General features: G+C 43.9%; 1 protein-coding gene across 1 annotated transcript; it reads right to left on the bottom strand.

The window, feature by feature from the left end:
- Window positions 1–1,417: 1,417 nt before the first annotated feature.
- On the bottom strand, window positions 1,418–16,623 carry LOC139266702 (heme-binding protein 2-like). Its single transcript, XM_070884290.1, has 4 exons — window positions 16,492–16,623; window positions 15,411–15,540; window positions 14,265–14,439; window positions 1,418–1,583 (listed from the first exon to the last, which is right to left on the bottom strand). Exons 1-4 carry the CDS (start codon window positions 16,621–16,623, stop codon window positions 1,418–1,420), a joined length of 603 nt encoding a protein of 200 aa, XP_070740391.1.
- Between the last annotated feature and the right edge of the window lie 1,311 nt (window positions 16,624–17,934).

Here is a 17,934-nt window from a genome sequence, read left to right as displayed (position 1 = left end):
GCACAGCGTGCAGTCGACACAGTCTGTTATACAGTCCATTCCCAGTATATTTCAGGGTACAGGGGACAGAACAATTTAAACACAGAAGGACATTCTTCAAGGTGATGTGATGAAAGGCTCAACATTTTACAAATGGTGAACACACTGGGTCTTACAGTTTAAACATTCCCTTGTAATGAAATGATTCAATGTGGAACTAACTCAGAGTGTGAGAGCCCAGGTACGATCCCACATCTGACCACTCCATGATTTCACATGTAACAACTTCAACGCTCTGTGCTCGGCAACACTTCCCATTTTCTATTGGCTCTTTTCACATCACCTTTCAATGTTCGGGTCAGCATGACTGGGATAAACATAAACATAATCCATCGCTGTGTGAAGATTGAACATCCTGGAACTATATCTGGTAACAGAACCATCTCAATCTCAGTCTGTGCACCATTCATTTAAAGAAAGTTTACAGAAAAGGGAAATTACTGCAGTGATTAATCCCTGTTGCCCCAAGGAGGGCCCACCACCCATGTACAACTGGGTTTACCCTGTGTCTGTGCAGTATGGGGACTTTAAACTAATATCTTTGTGACTTGATGGCTCTGTTTCTAAACCCCAGGTTTCTAACCAGAAATGTTTAAATGTGGATCTTCCTATTCCTGGCTGAGTAATTCTCCTTTATCTTTCAGTGCGGTTTCTCCGCACTTACACAACTGCTCGATCACCAAAGCTGCCCCTCAGAGGTGGTCAGTCAGCAATGAATCTGGGACATTGGCAAATAACTTGGAATTGAAGGGGGCACCTAATTATAAACAATATTAAAAGGAACAACAGCAGCCAGGACCCCTCTGCCAGGGACAGTCAGATCTGCCAGGGCCAGAGCCCAATGTCTGGTTAACGTGTGGGTGGAAGACCACGTGGCTCCCCAACATATTACATCTGGGAATGACAAGGAGGTCGGCCCCCTGGTGATAACCCGGGACTCTCTGCCACAGGACGATAAGTGGTGGTACATTGAACTGGGCACCTGGAAAGAGCTGTTGTTTAGACTCAGCGCACAAAACCAAATAATGTGAACACTGAATGTAAAATACAAACCAGGAACTGGCAAAGAAAAGCTCAGTGTTGGAGTTAATGTAGCTGAATAATTCTGAGTAAAGAAGCTCCACCTCACAATGCAGCATTGTGGGTGGGAGACAAACACTGGCAACTGCCAGTAGGAGGCAGTATTTATAAACAGGGTCACCATGCACAGGGCTCTGGAGATGGGGCATGGGGGGAATCGTTCAATATCCCAGTACTGGCACATGCTCAGGGTTAAATCCAATGTGTACTAGGTGGGAGGTCAAAGGAGGTTATGAATAGAGTTAAGCACATCTCACTGGTTGATGTCTGTAAAGGTAACAGAACCTTCAGAAAAGTTTCATTCTCCTATCTTGTTAAAGGCTACTTCCATCAGCCCATTTGTGTTAAAGAAAACTAGGTAAAAGAAACTCCTATCGAAGGATTGCTTGTCTTTTTCCAAGTCATTGAGGAATTCAATGACACGTCCTTCGTATTGTTGGTCGTCAACTTTGGTGTCGAAAGTCCTGCAACAGAATTCAGAATGATTACTTTTTTCTTCCTGGCAGATCCAGTCTGGAAACCAATCAGATTGAAAGGAAGATAGGAACAGGAGTAGGCCATTCAGCCCCTCGAGCATCCTCTGCCATTCAGTTAGATCCTGGCTGATCTGCACCTCAGCTCCATTTACCCGCCTTAGCTCCATATCCCTTGATACCGTTACCCAACAACAATCTCTCGATCTCAGTCTTGAACCATCCAATTGACCCAGCATCCACAGCCTTTTAGGGGGGAGAGAGTTCCACATTTTGTGTGAAAAAGTGCTTCCTCATTTTGTTGCTGAATGGCCGAGCTCTAATTTTAACATGATGTCGCCTTGTTCTAGATTCTCCCATCAGAGGGAATAGTTTCTCTGTATCTACCTGATTGAATCCTTTTAACATTGCAAACACCTCATTCTGGTCACCCCTCAATCTCCTATACTCAGGAGAAGACAAGTTGAGGCAACCTGGCTTCAGAATTTAACCCTCTAACCCGCGGTATAATTCTGGTGAATCTGCCCTGAAGCCACTCCAATGCCAATTTATCCTTTGTGAGGTGCGGTGCCTATAAATGAACGCAGTACTCCAGATACAGTCTGACAAGTCTCTGTTCAACTGAATTATCACTTCTTCCCCTTTGTACTCCACTCCCCTCGAGATAAAGGCCGACATTCCATTGGTCATTTTCATTGCTTTTTCTGTTTGTTGGCTCACTTTAAATGATTGGTGCGCTTGGATTCCCAGATCTCTTTGCTCCTCGACAGTTTCCAGTTTCTCACCATTTAGAAAATACTCCGATTTATCTTTCTTTGGTCCAAATTGTTTTAGTCAGCTGTGGCTCAGTGGATAGCATGCTCACCTCTGAGTGAGAAGGTAATGGGTTCAAGTCTCACTCCAAGGATTTAGAGATATATAATCATAGAAATTTACAGCGTGGAAGGAGGCTATTTCGGCCCATCGTGTCTGCGCTGGCTGACAAATAACTATCCAGCCTAATCCCACTTTCCAGCTCTTTGTCCATAGTCCTGTCGGTTATGGCACTTTAAGTGCACATCCAAGTACTTTTTAAATGTGGTGAGGTTTTCTGCCTCTACCATCCTTTCAGGCAGTGAGTTCCAGACCCCCACCACCCTCTGGCTAAGTATGCACCCCTCAACTAACCTCTAAACCTCCAAGCAATAACTTTATATCTATGTCCCCTGGTTGTTGACCTCTCTGCTAAGGGAAATAGGTCCTTTCTATCCACTCTAGGTCCCTCATAATTTTATACAGCTCAATAAGGTCTTTCCTCAGGCTCCTCTGATCCAAAGAAAACAAACCCAGGCTATTCAATCTTTCCACATAGCTATAATCCTCCAGTCCAGGCAACATTCTCGTAAATCTCGTCTGTACCCTCTCTTATGCAATCACATCATTCCTGTAATGTGGTGATGAGTACTGCACGCAGTACTCTAACTATTGCCTGACTTAATATAGTGTTTTATACAGTTGAAGCATAACCTCCCTGCTCTTCTATTCTATGCCTCAGCTAATAAAGGCAAGTATTCCTATTGCCTTCTTAATCACCTTATCTACCTGGGCTGCTACCTTCAGGGATCTGTGGATATGCACACCAAGGTCCCTCTGCACTTCTCAGTGTCCTACCATTTAATGAGTATTCCCTTGCCTTGTTAGCCTTCCCCAAACGCTTTACCTCACACTTCACCATGTGGAAATGTATTTTTATCTAAGCTGTATCACACTGTATTTTTGTGCCCTTTTTGATATAAAACAAAATGGAGTCCTGGTCCTTCCAGAAATTTCTGCAACAGACAGTCGGTTTGCATAAACAGCTAAACCTGGCTTGAAACGGCTGATAACTAATCAATGGTCACCAGACAGCTAGGAGACAAGTCCTGCTGAGACAAGTACCACCCATGGTGCTCTCCTATTGTCCATACAACACCAGTTCCACTCCGCCCCACCCTTTTTGAAATACTCAAACCACCAGCCATTATCTCTTGTACAGACCTCATCCATTTGATGCACAAAGATAACTGACCAGGAAACTGGACAATCCTGACACAATTCAATGCCGGTAATAGCTCATTACCACACTCTTATCGAGTAATGGCTGACTGGCCAACTAATAACCCTGACAAAAGGAAATATTTGGAGACCATGTCAGGACAAGGATGTCGTAATTAACTCTTTATCTGTATTCACTGACTGTAAGACGGAGCCAATACACAGGATGAGGCCATAACTTGGGTTTTTATTGTATAAATATCTCGTGAAGTTGTACCATTTCGAAGGTGTTCACTTAGCCATTGATGAGTGAGACCTTTCCCTTGCTAGCAAGTAAAATTAAAGGAACATCTGCCGGGCTGAAGGTGTCTGAGTTGTATATTGTGAGTCGAGATTTCGACAGTTACATCTTGGAGGTTCCACCGAGATTGCTTACTCTCTAATCTGTGAGTTAAATGGATGTGGGTATAGTGCCTCTTCAGTGAAGGGTTTCACTGGCCAGAATAAGGTGAGCCTTTTGCTCACAAGAGGTTTCTTCACTGTTGAATCGCATATGTAATCTGTTGACTACAGGGGACGTAATACGATCTACAAGACTCGACATTTGAAAGCTAAAGTTGTTTTTGTGATCATTTCTTTCTCAGCTTGCAAGCAGAAGGGATCTGGTCCTGGAAATATTTTGAAACAGCCCGGGGAGATTTTCATTAGGAGTTAGATGTAGTCCTTACTACTAGGGGGATCAAGGGGTATGGCGAGAAAGCAGGAATGGGGTACTGAAGTTGCATATTCAGCCATGAACTCATTGAATGGCAGTGCAGGCTCGAAGGGCCGAATGGCCTACTCCTGCACCTATTTTCTATGTTTTAATTTTTCTAAAATGGTTCTTATGTGATAAGATTAGGAAACGGTTCTTATGTGATAAGATTCGGGGGGAAAAAAGCGCTAATCGATCGACAGTTCTTATGTGATATGAGTTAAGGTAATGGGACCATAAGTTTTATAAGTTTTATTAGGATAAGTTATGGACTCGGTCTGTAGTGGCGTACAACGCAGACTGAGAATTGATTATTTATTTAGATAGAGTTTAAGGTTATGATTTGTATACTCGCGTGAATATTATTTGTCCTAGTTGTCCTTGTTATACTGTTGTGTTTAAAACCTTTGTGCGACATTGCAATTAGAGAAACGGGAAGAGTCACTCGGGAAAATTGTGATTCAGGAAAACAAGGATTGATTGAGAAAAGAAACAGTAACTGATTGATCAACTGCGGTTGGTTCGTGCCAACATCTCTCACAACCCAGACTGAGCCCGAATTAAGAGCCTTTTCAGGCCACGTAACAGCCAGGAGAAATGGGCGTAGAGAACTCGGTTGGCCAAGAGGATTGTGAGATCAGAAACTGTGGAAAATCTTAATCATTCAGAATGAATGCTGGAGCAAGTAAAACACCACAAAAGGGCACACCAGCCTATTTTATGCTCCAGAATTGTGGTCAGTCTTCAATTGAACACCTAAAAAAAAATGGGTAAAGTGGACTAAGGATGAAAACAGGCCATTTCCACCTGATGGTTCATTTAATTTAGAGAGAACAACATGTCTCGAGGAGTGTCTTATAAACAGAGACCCAGAAGAGGTAAAGAAAAAAAAAAGGAAAGTAATAGAAAAGGCCTGGGTTCCGATTCTTCAAGCCCACGTAAAATTAACAGAGAAAGCAAATCAATATGTAAGAAAAAAAGAGAACGTGATAGTGACTTATGGATCCAAAATAGAGCTGGCCAACAAAAAGCTTTGTTGAATGAAGAGAGACTTTTGTGAATGTCTGTCTTTGAATGAGAGTGCTTGTGTGTGTTTTTTTTTGACTGCGGAATTTTTCATGTGTCTGGAAGCCTGTTTGGAAAGGTGGTGGAACTGCCTGTTTGTTTTAGCTCCACCCACTTTTTCAAACAGAGTGAAGGTTTTTTTTTAACCTTTCGTGGTGTTGTCCTGTATGTGGGAAGTTTAAGACATTTTAAGTTAGAAACGCAGGTGTGGATTTATTCGGATGAGGAGTTACAGAGCTAGGAAATGCACAAAGGATAGGTTTGTTGAGATATGGTCCCGGTGGTTAAAAAGAAAGAGAATTTATTTGACACGCCCACTTACTTGTCGAAAGAAGACACGCAATCATTGATTACATTGGGTTGAAAGACAAATTTAGTCTAGGAGTGAGTTTAAGAACGGGGAAGGAAAGTTGCAATGCCTTTTTTAAAAAAAGCCTTTGTGGGTCTCTCGAGGTTGCAGGCTGGGGGAGTACGCTCCCATTGTCCTTTGTGTAAAACCTTGATGCGAAAGCTTCTAGCTCAGTAAGAAGATTTTTAAATAAAAGATTGGCAGTATACAATTTGAAATGGGATTTTGAGATATTTCAGGTGATTCTCCTTGATCAACATTTTGGGTGTATTGAAAAAAGCTTGGGTTTGGAAGCCTTTTAATAAAATTATAAAACAAGTACTTTGCATTCTGTGATCTGTGAATCACTATAAGCATAAATGAGAAGTTCGTGTAACACTCCGATTCTTCCGGTTTAGAAGCCCAATAGTGACAAATGGAGGTTTGTTCAAGACCTACGAGCTGTGAATGAATCTACTATATTCTCACAATGCTAAAAGAAGGATTTGGAATCAAGTATCCTGGAATGGTCGCTCACTTCAGCACCAGCCTTGGGATTACCAGATTACACTAAGACATTCAACTTATTTGTTCATCACAAGTCGGGTTTTGCACAATCTGTTTGGACTCAGTTACATGGGGACAGGCAGCCACCGGTAGCGTATTTCAGTGCCCAACTAGACCCAGTGGCACGCCGACTACCAGGATGTCTTCCTTCATTGGCAGTAGCTTATTACCCTGTACAACAGGCTCAGACAATAATTCTAAATCAGCAAACCGTTTTATATATCCCACACTCTGTCGAGATTTTACTTACTAAATGTGCCACCCAACACCTAACTTCTGCAAGAACCACTAAATATGAAGTTGAACTGTTATCAAATCCGAACCTTATCATTAAAAGATGTACTACCTTAAACCCAGCCACTCTATTCCCCACGGAAGAAGACGGCGAACCTCATTCATGTGAAATGGTAACCGAATTAGTGACTAAACCACGTATCAATTTAACAGAAGTACCAATGTGTAACCCTGATCTAGTGTACTATGTTGATGGATCAGCCTTACGAAATGATAGGGGCCAACCTAGAGCGGCTTATGCAATTGTGACCCAGTTTAATGTTGTCGAAACAGCCTCTCTTCCAGACTCCTTTTCAGCCCAACAAGCCGAATTGTTTGCGTTAACTCGAGCCTGTATTCTGGCTGAAGGACAAACAGTTAATATCTACACTGACTCCAGATATGCTTTTGGGGTATCCATGACTATGGACAAATTTGGAAAATTCGCAGGGACCTGACTTCAGGAAACACTATCAAAACTACAGAACAAGTGGAAAATCTCCTGCGAGCCATTCAATGCCCCTTGAAACTTGCCATTATCAAATGCCAAGCACATACAGACCAGTCGAATGAGGTGGCACTTGGGAACGCCAGAGCTGATAATGCAGCTAAATCAGCAACTCTGTCAAAAGGGGGGATGCAGGTGTCATTGTTCCCACTAAGGAAAAATAATTGCTCAGACCCGCCACCCACTATTAATGACGTGCTGGCCTTTCAGACATAGGCCAGTACGGAGGAGGTGGTGACCTGGACGAAGGATCAATGTTATAAAAATGCAGAAGGAATATGGGTTTACCATGACGGCCGCGTGGTGGCGCCCAAGTCCTTACTTCCATGGATTGCCCGATGTGTTCATACATTCACACATGCGGGAAAAGAGGGGGTGGCAGATTATATTTTGGCAACTTGGTATGCACCAGGTATTTCGGCAATTGCAAAACAAATCTGTGAAATTTTGTTACCTGTCAGACAATGAATCCGGGTAAGACGGAAAAAGTAGAATCTGCCTCCCACCCAAATCCAGTGGGGCCTTTTGTACATTTACAAATGGATTTTATTGAATTACCTATGTGTATGGGATTCAAGTATGTATTAGTTATTGTAGATGTGTTCTCTAGATGGATTGAAGCCTTTCCATGCAAAAAGGCCGATGCCACTACTGTTGCTAAATGTTTGTTAAAAGAAATCATACAGCACTTCGGAATCCCTGCTAAGCTTTCAAGTGATAACGGGTCACATTTCACAGGAACTGTTATAAGAGAAATGTGTAAAGCTTTACAGATTAACCAACGTTTTCATTGCAGTTGTCATCCACAGTCTGCTGGACTTGTTGAAAGATATAATGGAATGCTTAAAAATAAGCTGGCAAAATTATGTAATGACACTGGACTGAAATGGATAGAACTGCTGCCCTTAGCCTTGATGGTAATGCGATCTGCAACCAACAGAACAACAGGCCTGTCACCGTATGAGATAATTATGGGATGTCCCCAACAACTACCTTTTACAGCACCATTTACTGCAAAACAAATGGACATCCACAAAATGGAGGAAAATATGTTAAATTATTGTATTGCACTAACCAAATGTATTTCCAGCTTTCATTTGCAGGTAAAAGAAGCTCAACTCAAGCCAGCGGAAGGGAAGTGTCATAACCTGGAGCCCGGGGAATTCATTTACATCAAAATCTTTAAAAGAAAAAGCAGTCTACAACCAAGATTTGAAGGACCATACCAGGTCTTGCTGGTGACTAATACTGCAATCAAGGTAAAGGAAAGACCAACATGGATCCATGCGTCCCATTGCAAAAGGGCACCCGACCAGGGGGAAGGGAAGAAGGAACCAGAGGAACAGGAAAAGGAAGACTGAATAAGGAACTGTACGGACTATGGGGACTGATGGTGCTGGGCTTGACAGGGTTTTGCTTTGCATTATTGATTATACCAGGGGTACAGACACGCAAACGAAGGGAACTGCAGGTAAACATATTTATGGCGCGAGTCATAAGTATGCTCAGGACAGAAACTTGTCTAGTTGTTGGATATTTTCCCATGTACCTGTCCACTCAGAACGGGGTATTCCCCTAAGAACCGTCCCCTTTAACGAATCAGAAATGGTAGAGTGGTTAATTGTGCAAAATAGAACGAACCTAACCAAGGTGTCAGAAACGAAGGATCTAACAGAATGGACGTCACCAGGGTATAAACTTACAACCTTCCAGAGATCGTACCAGCCAAATTATAATAATAACCATCAGCCACCCTTCCTAAGTACTACTCCCGGAATAGGAAATCCTGAAGGTATAATAAGTCTAGTGAGCAATGAGACTAAAGGACCAGAAATGGGAGGCAGCAAGTGTTCCCAAATGACTAAATGGCAAGCCACAACAAATCCCACTGATGGGAGAAAGATAGCAACCGTTAGCTGGACAATGGTCCATAACAAAGCCTCAGGTGAGACCACTCGAGTATGGATGGCACGAAAGGACCAGAAGCTGACGTCCTATAATTGCACCTAATTTATTTGTGGCCATAAAGCCTACCCATGATTACCAGCCAACTGGACAGAGTCCTGTTACTTAGGATATGTGGTACCCTTTATCAGATCAACAAAGACTCTAAGGGATGACTAAGGAAGTCATAGATTTAAACGGGATTTGACATGGCTAAATGGAATATTCAAGGTAATGGTGCCACCCTATGGAATAGCATCAACTGAATGGCAGTTACGGCAATGGGCTAATTTAGTCGAATCAGTAGCCAATGCAACTTCCCAAGCCTTCGAAGGGGTGAATGATGAAATGGTAGCCATTCGAACAGTGGCTCTCCAAAATCGTACGGCCTTAGATTATCTTCCAGCCAAAGAAGGAGGGACATGCGCATTAATAGGTGGAGAATGTTGTACTTTTATCCCGGATAAGTCAGAAGAAATCGGCAGTCTAGCTGAATACATTAGGAACAAGGTAATGGAGTATAAACAGACAGTTGGCCAGGACGGTACCACCTTGTGGGATTGGGCATCGGGATGGTTGGGACCCCTAGGGAGAAATGTGGTACAGGGTTTGATCATATTCCTGCTGATAGTCTTTGCCCTATATCTTTTATTTGTCTTGGTTAAGTGTTGCTGTGCCAGGTTGGGAAAAACCGTGTTACCTACCGAGGCCACGACTAGAGTTTTGGGAGCAACAACAGCTGAAAGTTCCTGCGTGGAAATAGAAATAGAGAGACTATGCAAGATCAGAATGGATTAAGTTGTCCTTGTGAAGAACAAAATGGGGGAATGTGGAAATGTATTTTTATCTAAGCTGTATCACACTGTATTTTTGTGCCCTTTTTGATATAAAATAAAATGGAGTCCTGGTCCTTCCAGAAATTTCTGCAACAGACAGTCAGTTTGCATAAACAGCTAAACCTGGCTTGAAACGGCTGATAACTAATCAATGGCCACCAGACAGCTCGGAGACAAGACCTGCTGAGACAAGTACCACCCATGGTGCTCTCCTATTGTCCATACAACACCAGTTCCATTCTGCCCCACCCTTTTCAAAATACTCAAATGACCAGCCATTATCTCTTGTACAGACCTCATCCATTTGATGCAAAACGATAACTGACCAGGAAACTGGACAATCCTGACACAATGCAATGCCGGTAATAGCTCATTACCACACTCTCATCAAGTAATGGCTGAATGGCCAACTAATGACCCTGACAAAAGGAAATATTTGGAAACCATGTCAGGACAAGGATGCAGTAATTACTCTTTATCTGTATTCACTGACTGCAAGATGCAGCCAATACACAGGATGAGGCCACAACTTGGGTTTTTACTGTATAAATATCCTGTGAAATTGTACCATTTCGAAAGTATTCACTTAGCCGTTGACTGAGTGAGACTTTTCCCTTGCTAGCAAGTAAAATTAAAGGAACATCTGCCAGGCTGAAGGTGTCTGAGTTGAGATTTCGACAACCAGATTGGATTCCATCTATCACTGTTCTGGCCACCTGACCAGTACATTGATATCTTCCTGGAGGCATAAGAACATAAGAACAAAAGAATTAGGAACAGGAGTAGGCCATCTAGCCCCTCGAGCCTGCTCCGCCACTCAAAAAGATCATGGCTGATCTGGCCGTGGACTCAGCTCCACTTACCCGCCCGTTCCCCGTAACCCTTAATTCCCTGATTATTTAAAAATCTATCTATCTGTGATTTGAATACATTAAATGAGCTAGCCTCAACTGCTTCCCTGGGCAGAGAATTCCACAGATTCACAACCCTCTGGGAGAAGAAATTCCTTCTCAACTCGGTTTTAAATTGGCTCCCCCATATTTTGAGGCTGTGCCCCCTAGTTCTAGTCTCCCCGACCAGTGGAAACAACCTCTCTGCCTCTATCTTGTTGATCCCTTTCATTATTTTAAATGTTTCTATAAGATCACCCCTCATCCTTCTAAACTCCAACGAGTAAAGACCCAGTCTACTCAATCTATCATCATAAGGTAACCCCCTCATCTCCGGAATCAGCCTAGTGAATCGTCTCTGTACGCCCTCCAAAGCTAGTATTTCCTTCCTTAATAAGGTGACCAAAACTGCACGCAGTACTCCAGGTGTGGCCTCACCAATACCCTGTACAGTTGTAGCAGGACCTCCCTGCTTTTGTACTCCATCCCTCTCGCAATGAAGGCCAACATTCCATTCGCCTTCCTGATTACCTGCTGCACCTGCAAACTAACTTTTTGGGATTCATGCACAAGGACCCCCAGGTCCCTCTGCACCGCAGCATGTTGTAATTTCTCCCCATTCAAATAATATTCCCTTTTACTGTTTTTTTCCCAAGGTGGATGACCTCACATTTTCCGACATTGTATTCCCTCTGCCAAACCTTAGCCCAGTCACTTAACCGATCTAAATCTCTTTGCAACCTCTCTGTGTCTTCTACACAACCCGCTTTCCCACTAATCTTTGTGTCAGCTGCAAATTTTGTAACACGACACTCTGTCCCCTCTTCCAGGTCATCTATGTATATTGTAAACAGTTGTGGTCCCAGCACCGATCCCTGTGGCACACCACTAACCACCGATTTCCAACCCGAAAAGGACCCATTTATCCCAACTCTCTGCTTTCTGTTAGCCAGCCAATTCTCGATCCATGCTAATACATTTCCTCTGACTCCGCGTACCTTTATCTTCTGCAGTAAACTTTTGTGTGGCACCTTATCGAATGCTTTTGGAAATCTAACTACACCACATCCATCGGTACACCTCTATCCACCATGCTCGTTATATCCTCAAAGAATTCCAGTAAATTAGTTGAACATGATTTCCCCTTCATGAATCCATGTTGCGTCTGCTTGATTGCATTATTCCTATCCAGATGTCCCGCTATTTCTTCCTTAATGATAGCTTCAAGCATTTTCCCCCCTACAGATGTTAAACTAACTGGCCTATAGTTACCTGCCTTTAGTCTTCCCCCTTTTTTAAACAGAGGCGTTACATTAGCTGCTTTCCAATCCGCTGGTACCTCCCCAGACTCCAGACAATTTTGGTAGATTATAACGAATGCAACTGTTATAACTTCTGCCATCTCTTTTAATACCCTGGGATGCATTTCATCAGGCCCAGGGGACTTGTCTACCTTGAGTCCCATTAGCCTGTCCAGCACCACCCCCTAGTGATAGTGATTGTCTCAAGGTCCTCCTTTCCCACATTCCCGTGACCAGCAATTTTTGGCATGGTTTTTGTGTCTTCCACTGTGAAGATCGAAGCAAAATAATTGTTTCAGGTCTCAGCCATTTCCACATTTCCCATTATTAAATCCCCCTTCTCATCTTCTAAGGGACCAACATTTACTTCAGTCACTCTTTTCCGTTTTATATATCGGTAAAAGCTTTTACTACCTGTTTTTATGTTTTGTGGAAGTTTACTTTCGTAATCTGTCTTTCCTTTCTTTATTGCTTTATTATTCATTCTTTGCTGTCGTTTAAAATGTTCCCAATCTTTTAGTTTCCCACTAACCTTGGCCACCTTATATGCATTGGATTTTAATTTAATACTCTCCTTTATTTCCTTGTTTATCCACGGCTGGTTATATCTTCTCTTACCACCCTTCTTTTTCACTGGAATATATTTTTGTTGAGCTCTATGAAAGAGCTCCTTAAAAGTCCTCCACTGTTCCACCGTTTAGTCTACAGATTTCTTCTTCATTATCAACCACACAGCCAATTTTAGTATAATTTGCAAACTTCTTAATCGTACCCCCTACATTCATGTGTAAATCATTGTTATATAATCACAAAAAGCATGAGACCTGGTACTGAGCCCTGCGGAACCCCACTGGAAACAGCCTTCCAGTCACAAAAACACCCATCAACCATTACATTTTGCTTCCTGCCTCTCAGCCAATTTTGGATACAACTTGCCACTTTGCCCTGGATCCCATGTGCTTTTACTTTCCTGACCAGTCTGCCATGTGGCACATTATCAAAAGCCTTGCTATAATTGATATGCACTACATCAAATGCACTACCCTCATCGAATCTCCTGGTTACCTCATCAAAAATTCATTGCTGCTGCAGTTGTGAAGAGAACTTTTGAGGCACATCAGCAGACTTTCTGGGACACTTTGTCAAGACCTCACCAACACTTGAGTAACATTTATTCCAGAATTTTTCTGAGGACTTCACCTAAAATGAGTAAGTGCTGAGCTACTCCACCTTATTGGACACCTTATGGGAGTCACCAGGAGAAAGGGAGTGCTTGGTCATGGTCATCTGCGAGGGCACCTCTTGGGTTGGACGAGGAATGGGAGTAGGACATGAGGCCTGGCAGAGCAGCACCAGATGCTGTAGAAGAGATGGACATGAGGGCGAGGTGATGTCCTTCCCCCCCTGAGGGTACAAGACGTCCCTCCTCCTCTGGAACTCCTCCACCCCAGTCTCCAGTACCACATCCGAGAACCTTTGCACCCTCTCCCTCGGTCCCTGAGCCATCCTGCAATGCGCTGCTGTGTACCAGCCAGAGCACTCCACACCTTCAGTGGAAGTGGGTGCGAGAAGGCCACATATACTGCTCCATGAAAAAGGTGTCTAATCAGCACTTGAGTGTTAAACCTGCAGGTTTGTGTTGTACCATCTCCAGCAAGTTCAAATTTTGGTAATCAGCAATTAGGACCCAAATTGTGTGCTAAATCCAGACTTTCAAATAGGTTAGTCTTATTAGCACTGCAGCCATTTAGCGCCTGTTTTCACCCTTTGGTCAAAATAACCCCCAGAATGTGGTGTGTGTGAGAATGTCTGAAAACAGGAGCCAGCCCCATTATTGTTACAATGAGGAAGTCTATACTCCTGCGACACTCCAGCAGGGAAAAGCCCAACTACTTTAGTTACATTGGTGTAGAATTCACATCCTGGAATCACGTCCCGAGGAATTGTGACTCAGCTATGTCCAGTGCTCGATATGAACCTGAGTGATGTGAGTGTGGAGGTCCAGCAGTGTCCTCAGAGGAAGGAACTGAAGGTTGTGAGACACAAAACAACTTATTACACGATTAATGTTGGCCAACGACCCACCTGACTGGACCAGCCCATTAATCACAGGCTTGCTACAGGTTAAATAATGTTGGCTAAATATCTGATGTAAAGAAATATCAATCACAATATATCACCAACTAAACTCACCTGACATAGAACCAGCCGATATGTGACATTCCTATTTTAATGGTTGGATCCGTTGGTTCAGGTGGGCTGGTGAGTTCAGGAACTAGTACAACAAATACCCCGAATTTCTGTTGTATTGTGCCATTTACCAAGTATCCCTGAAGTCCCCAAGGTGCAGAAACAGGAACAATTGTATCTGCAGACAGAGAAAACACTGTTACAGCATTCTACTAGAAGGTCACCTGTGGCATTGCTCATGGTGAGTCTGAAGTTACAGGTTGGGGCAGGGGGACAGTGCTGGGGTGTGGAAGACACTCATGTGATACACTGAATCACAGAATGATAGAATGGTACAGCACAGAAAGTGGCTCGCTCTTTGTAGAGCTTTCTAACTAATCCACTCCCATGTTCGTAACCACAGCCCTGCATTTTTTCCCTTCAGCTATTTATCCAATATTCTTTTGAATATTACTATTGAATCTGCTTTCACTCTGCTTTCAGGCAACAACTCTCTGTGCAACACAATGTTTCCTCGTGTCGCCTCTGGTTCTGTTGCCAATCACCTGAAATCTGCCTCCTCTGGTTACCGACCCTTCTGCCACTGGAAACTGTTTCTCCTTATTTATTCTATCAAAACCATTCATGATTTTGAACATCTTTATCAAATCTGCTCTTAACCTTCTCTAAACAGAACTGAGCCTCAGTCAGGACCCGGCATTCCAGTAGCAGCCAGTGAGCTGAGAGAAATGAAGAGTATGGGCTTCCACAAGGGTGTATGTGGACTCTGGTTCAGGTCTGGCAAAGAACCTTTATTATCCAGAGACAATTCAAGGGCCATGGCTGGAGTCGGAACATGAGCTTGGTATCCCAAACCCCCATGTGTGGGCAGCCTCGTCAGATTCTGGGCACACAGGGCCTGCGAGCACCAAAGAAGTAGCCCATGTGGCACTTCTGCCCACCAGCAACATGTCAATGATCTCACAAACTGAGGCTGGGTCAGTTATGGAGGGCACAATGGGCACAATCCTAGCACAACCCTTGGGATTGACAATGGTGGCATTATTTGGTCAGTGTGTCTCTCTATACAGGAAGTTTCAAAGAAAACATTTCAAACAGCGAAGGGTTGTTTTATATTCTATTGTTACATTGAAGGAATATCTCATGTACCTGCAGCATTCAAAAACCATGAATAATTCTGTAGTTTGTCCAGGCCAGTCGCGAGTGCACTCTTGATATCCATTCCATTAACTTCTGTTACAATCCATTGAACGGGTAAATATTCCATCTCGTCATAATTCTAAGAGAAAAGATATTACCACATGGCACAACTGTACAGTTACTGAAACACATCTGTGTTGAGAGGACTGTCCGAGGTGCCCAGGTGTGGCAGCAGTATTCATGTCCTGGATGGACTGGGCTTGAAAGAGAGTTAGGATTTTATGATGGGCTCTTGGCCTCAGCTTCCTGTCTCTCTCACTCTTTCACCCTTGGTGATGTCCTGCACTATGGGCCTTGGTCCTTATGGGTTTTCAATAAGCAAACATGGAGAACATTAAAATCCTCCCAGACTGAATCAGTGCTAATGACCCATTGTCCAGGTACCGTGTTTCCCTGTGAGTCTTTTCCCACTTTATATATACAGGGAAATTCCACTGGGTTAGAAATTGGTCCGCATTTCTGTGAAGAAGACTGGGACAAAAAGGCATAATTTCAGAGTGCAAAGCCTCAGGCCCAATCTGTGCCTGCATTAAAGGCGTCACAATATTGATATGGCTTCGCCAGCATCCTGGGGGGCTGCCCAAAAAATGCGTTGGGTCTCTTACATATGTAAAGTAGGTGCCTTATGCTTGTTACAAGCTTCCTTTCAGAAACCGACTTGGATTGAGTGGAGCCAGGAGAAGCAGGAGTGCTCCCCGACTCCACAGTCCCTGCCATCGCCCCAATGCCCCCTCTCTGTGGCCACACCAACCCCCCACTCCCAGGGTTTAGCTTACAGCCACTGCTGGAGAGACAAGTGGCCCGATATTCTTCTTAGTAAAATGAACAAGCTGCCCGTGGAGACACAGCAGGGGGTGACAGAAACCCATAAAATGTTAATGTGGCCCGAGGACCAATTTCGGGTCGACCTCAGGCCTCTCGGTTGGGACACGTGCTGTCGGCGCATCGCTCGTTATGGACTAAAAAACGGGCCATAAACCATTCCCACAGGTACAAACATAGAACGCAGTGAACTGCTAACTATACTCACGTTGAACTGAATCATTTCTATGGGCTGAGGGCAGCGATAGTCACCACAGAAATCGATCCCCTCATGATATTCTTCCTTTGCAGCGATCTGACGTCCGAAGAGGACAGACACAGTTAAGCAGAGTCTCAGCATCTTGGTGTCCGCTCCGATCACTGTCGAACACACTGAATGACTCTCAGTCCCTTCTGGTGTTTGAGCAGCGAGTTCACATCTTTTTATAGTGTTTTATGAAGACGGTTTTGAATACAGTTTAGCTGCAGGTAGGAGCGTTGTGTTGAAGAAATACCGTCGCTGACTGATTATGGAAATGTTACTCTGTTCCATCCATGTGATGGATTTAGAAATATTAACTCTCTGAGAGTCGGTTCCCGGGAAGTCTGAACATTTGGGGCAACCATTTTGCAATTATTCCAGCTCACACCCTTCGGGTTGCCAACCCTCTCTGTTTGGGATCTACGGGAATGGATGATTGATTTCCCAGGAGCTGGCCAATGGCTTAGCCATGCTGCTACCAAGAATGGCCTGCACTGTCTCTTCCCAGATGGTGAGGTGAGGCTAGGAATGGGAGCTGTGCCTTGTGATTGGTGCAGATTGCTGCAGGTGAGTGATCAGCATGGCCGGAGTCGTGCATTGAGCAGTGTGTGAGGCTGGTGAATCAGTTGGTAGGAAATGGCTTTTGAAGATGGAGTCACTGACTTTGACCCCTGGTCTGAGGCCATGAAGCTTCTTTGGGCACTGGAGCCAGGTGGTTGGGGCGACACTGCTGGCAGTGACGGCCTCGGTGATGTGGTCCCACATCATTCTTTCTGGAGGGCCTCCTGGCCCCTGTGGGCGGAGGACCTCTCCTGCAGTGTTGGCCCCCTGTACAAAGCTGGAGTGCTGCGTGCGAGACCCTGGGTGCCCTTCCCTGGCTTGCTCACCCATTTGTATTAGTGCTGAAGCACTTTTCCCATTTTTTGAGGTGTGGAAGGGAATTCAGCTTTAGGAGCTAAATACTTCCATTTGGGATTTCTTTTTAATGCTAATTTTTTTTTAAAGGCAGTCAGGGCTGAAAACTGCATTTTCTCCCTTCAATTTTATTTTGATCAGTTCAGAAGACATTGGCCTTTTAATATCCGACAATTCCTAGTGAATTTATTGCCTTGCTTCCAGAGATGGTTGGAAGATGGAACGCCGCTTCTGGACACCAACTTTGCCTCAAATGCCTGCACTAACTCCACCAGGAGGGTGTTACACAGTGAGTTAGTGCTGGGCTAAAAATCTTTCATCCCCAGCACGAATCTTTCTCTCTGACCGCCATGACCATTTTCAGTGGCCGTTAACCCGAGCCACCCCATTACTAAGGCAACTCTCGTGGCGGACTCAAATTTCTGGGCCCTGGAGTTTTATGAATGGAAATCTTCGAAGGTGGAAGACAAGTTTTTAAGAATGTTAAAAAAGCAT

The sequence above is a fragment of the Pristiophorus japonicus genome, chromosome 7, assembly GCF_044704955.1.
Source record: "Pristiophorus japonicus isolate sPriJap1 chromosome 7, sPriJap1.hap1, whole genome shotgun sequence".
NCBI lineage: Eukaryota > Metazoa > Chordata > Chondrichthyes > Pristiophoridae > Pristiophorus > Pristiophorus japonicus.
The sequence above is the reverse complement of the archived record's forward strand: the minus strand, read 5'-3'. Positions and strand labels throughout refer to the sequence as shown.

Excerpts from the sequence above, each read along its gene's own strand:
- LOC139266702 (XM_070884290.1), bottom strand. The coding sequence starts at position 16,623 with ATGCTGAGACTCTGCTTAACTGTGTCTGTCCTCTTCGGACGTCAGATC. Across the intron at positions 15,541-16,491 it reads TAGAAATGATTCAGTTCAAC|AATTATGACGAGATGGAATA; the intron begins GTGAGTATAGTT and ends CTTTTCTCTTAG. Across the intron at positions 14,440-15,410 it reads ATGGTTTTTGAATGCTGCAG|ATACAATTGTTCCTGTTTCT; the intron begins GTACATGAGATA and ends CTCTGTCTGCAG.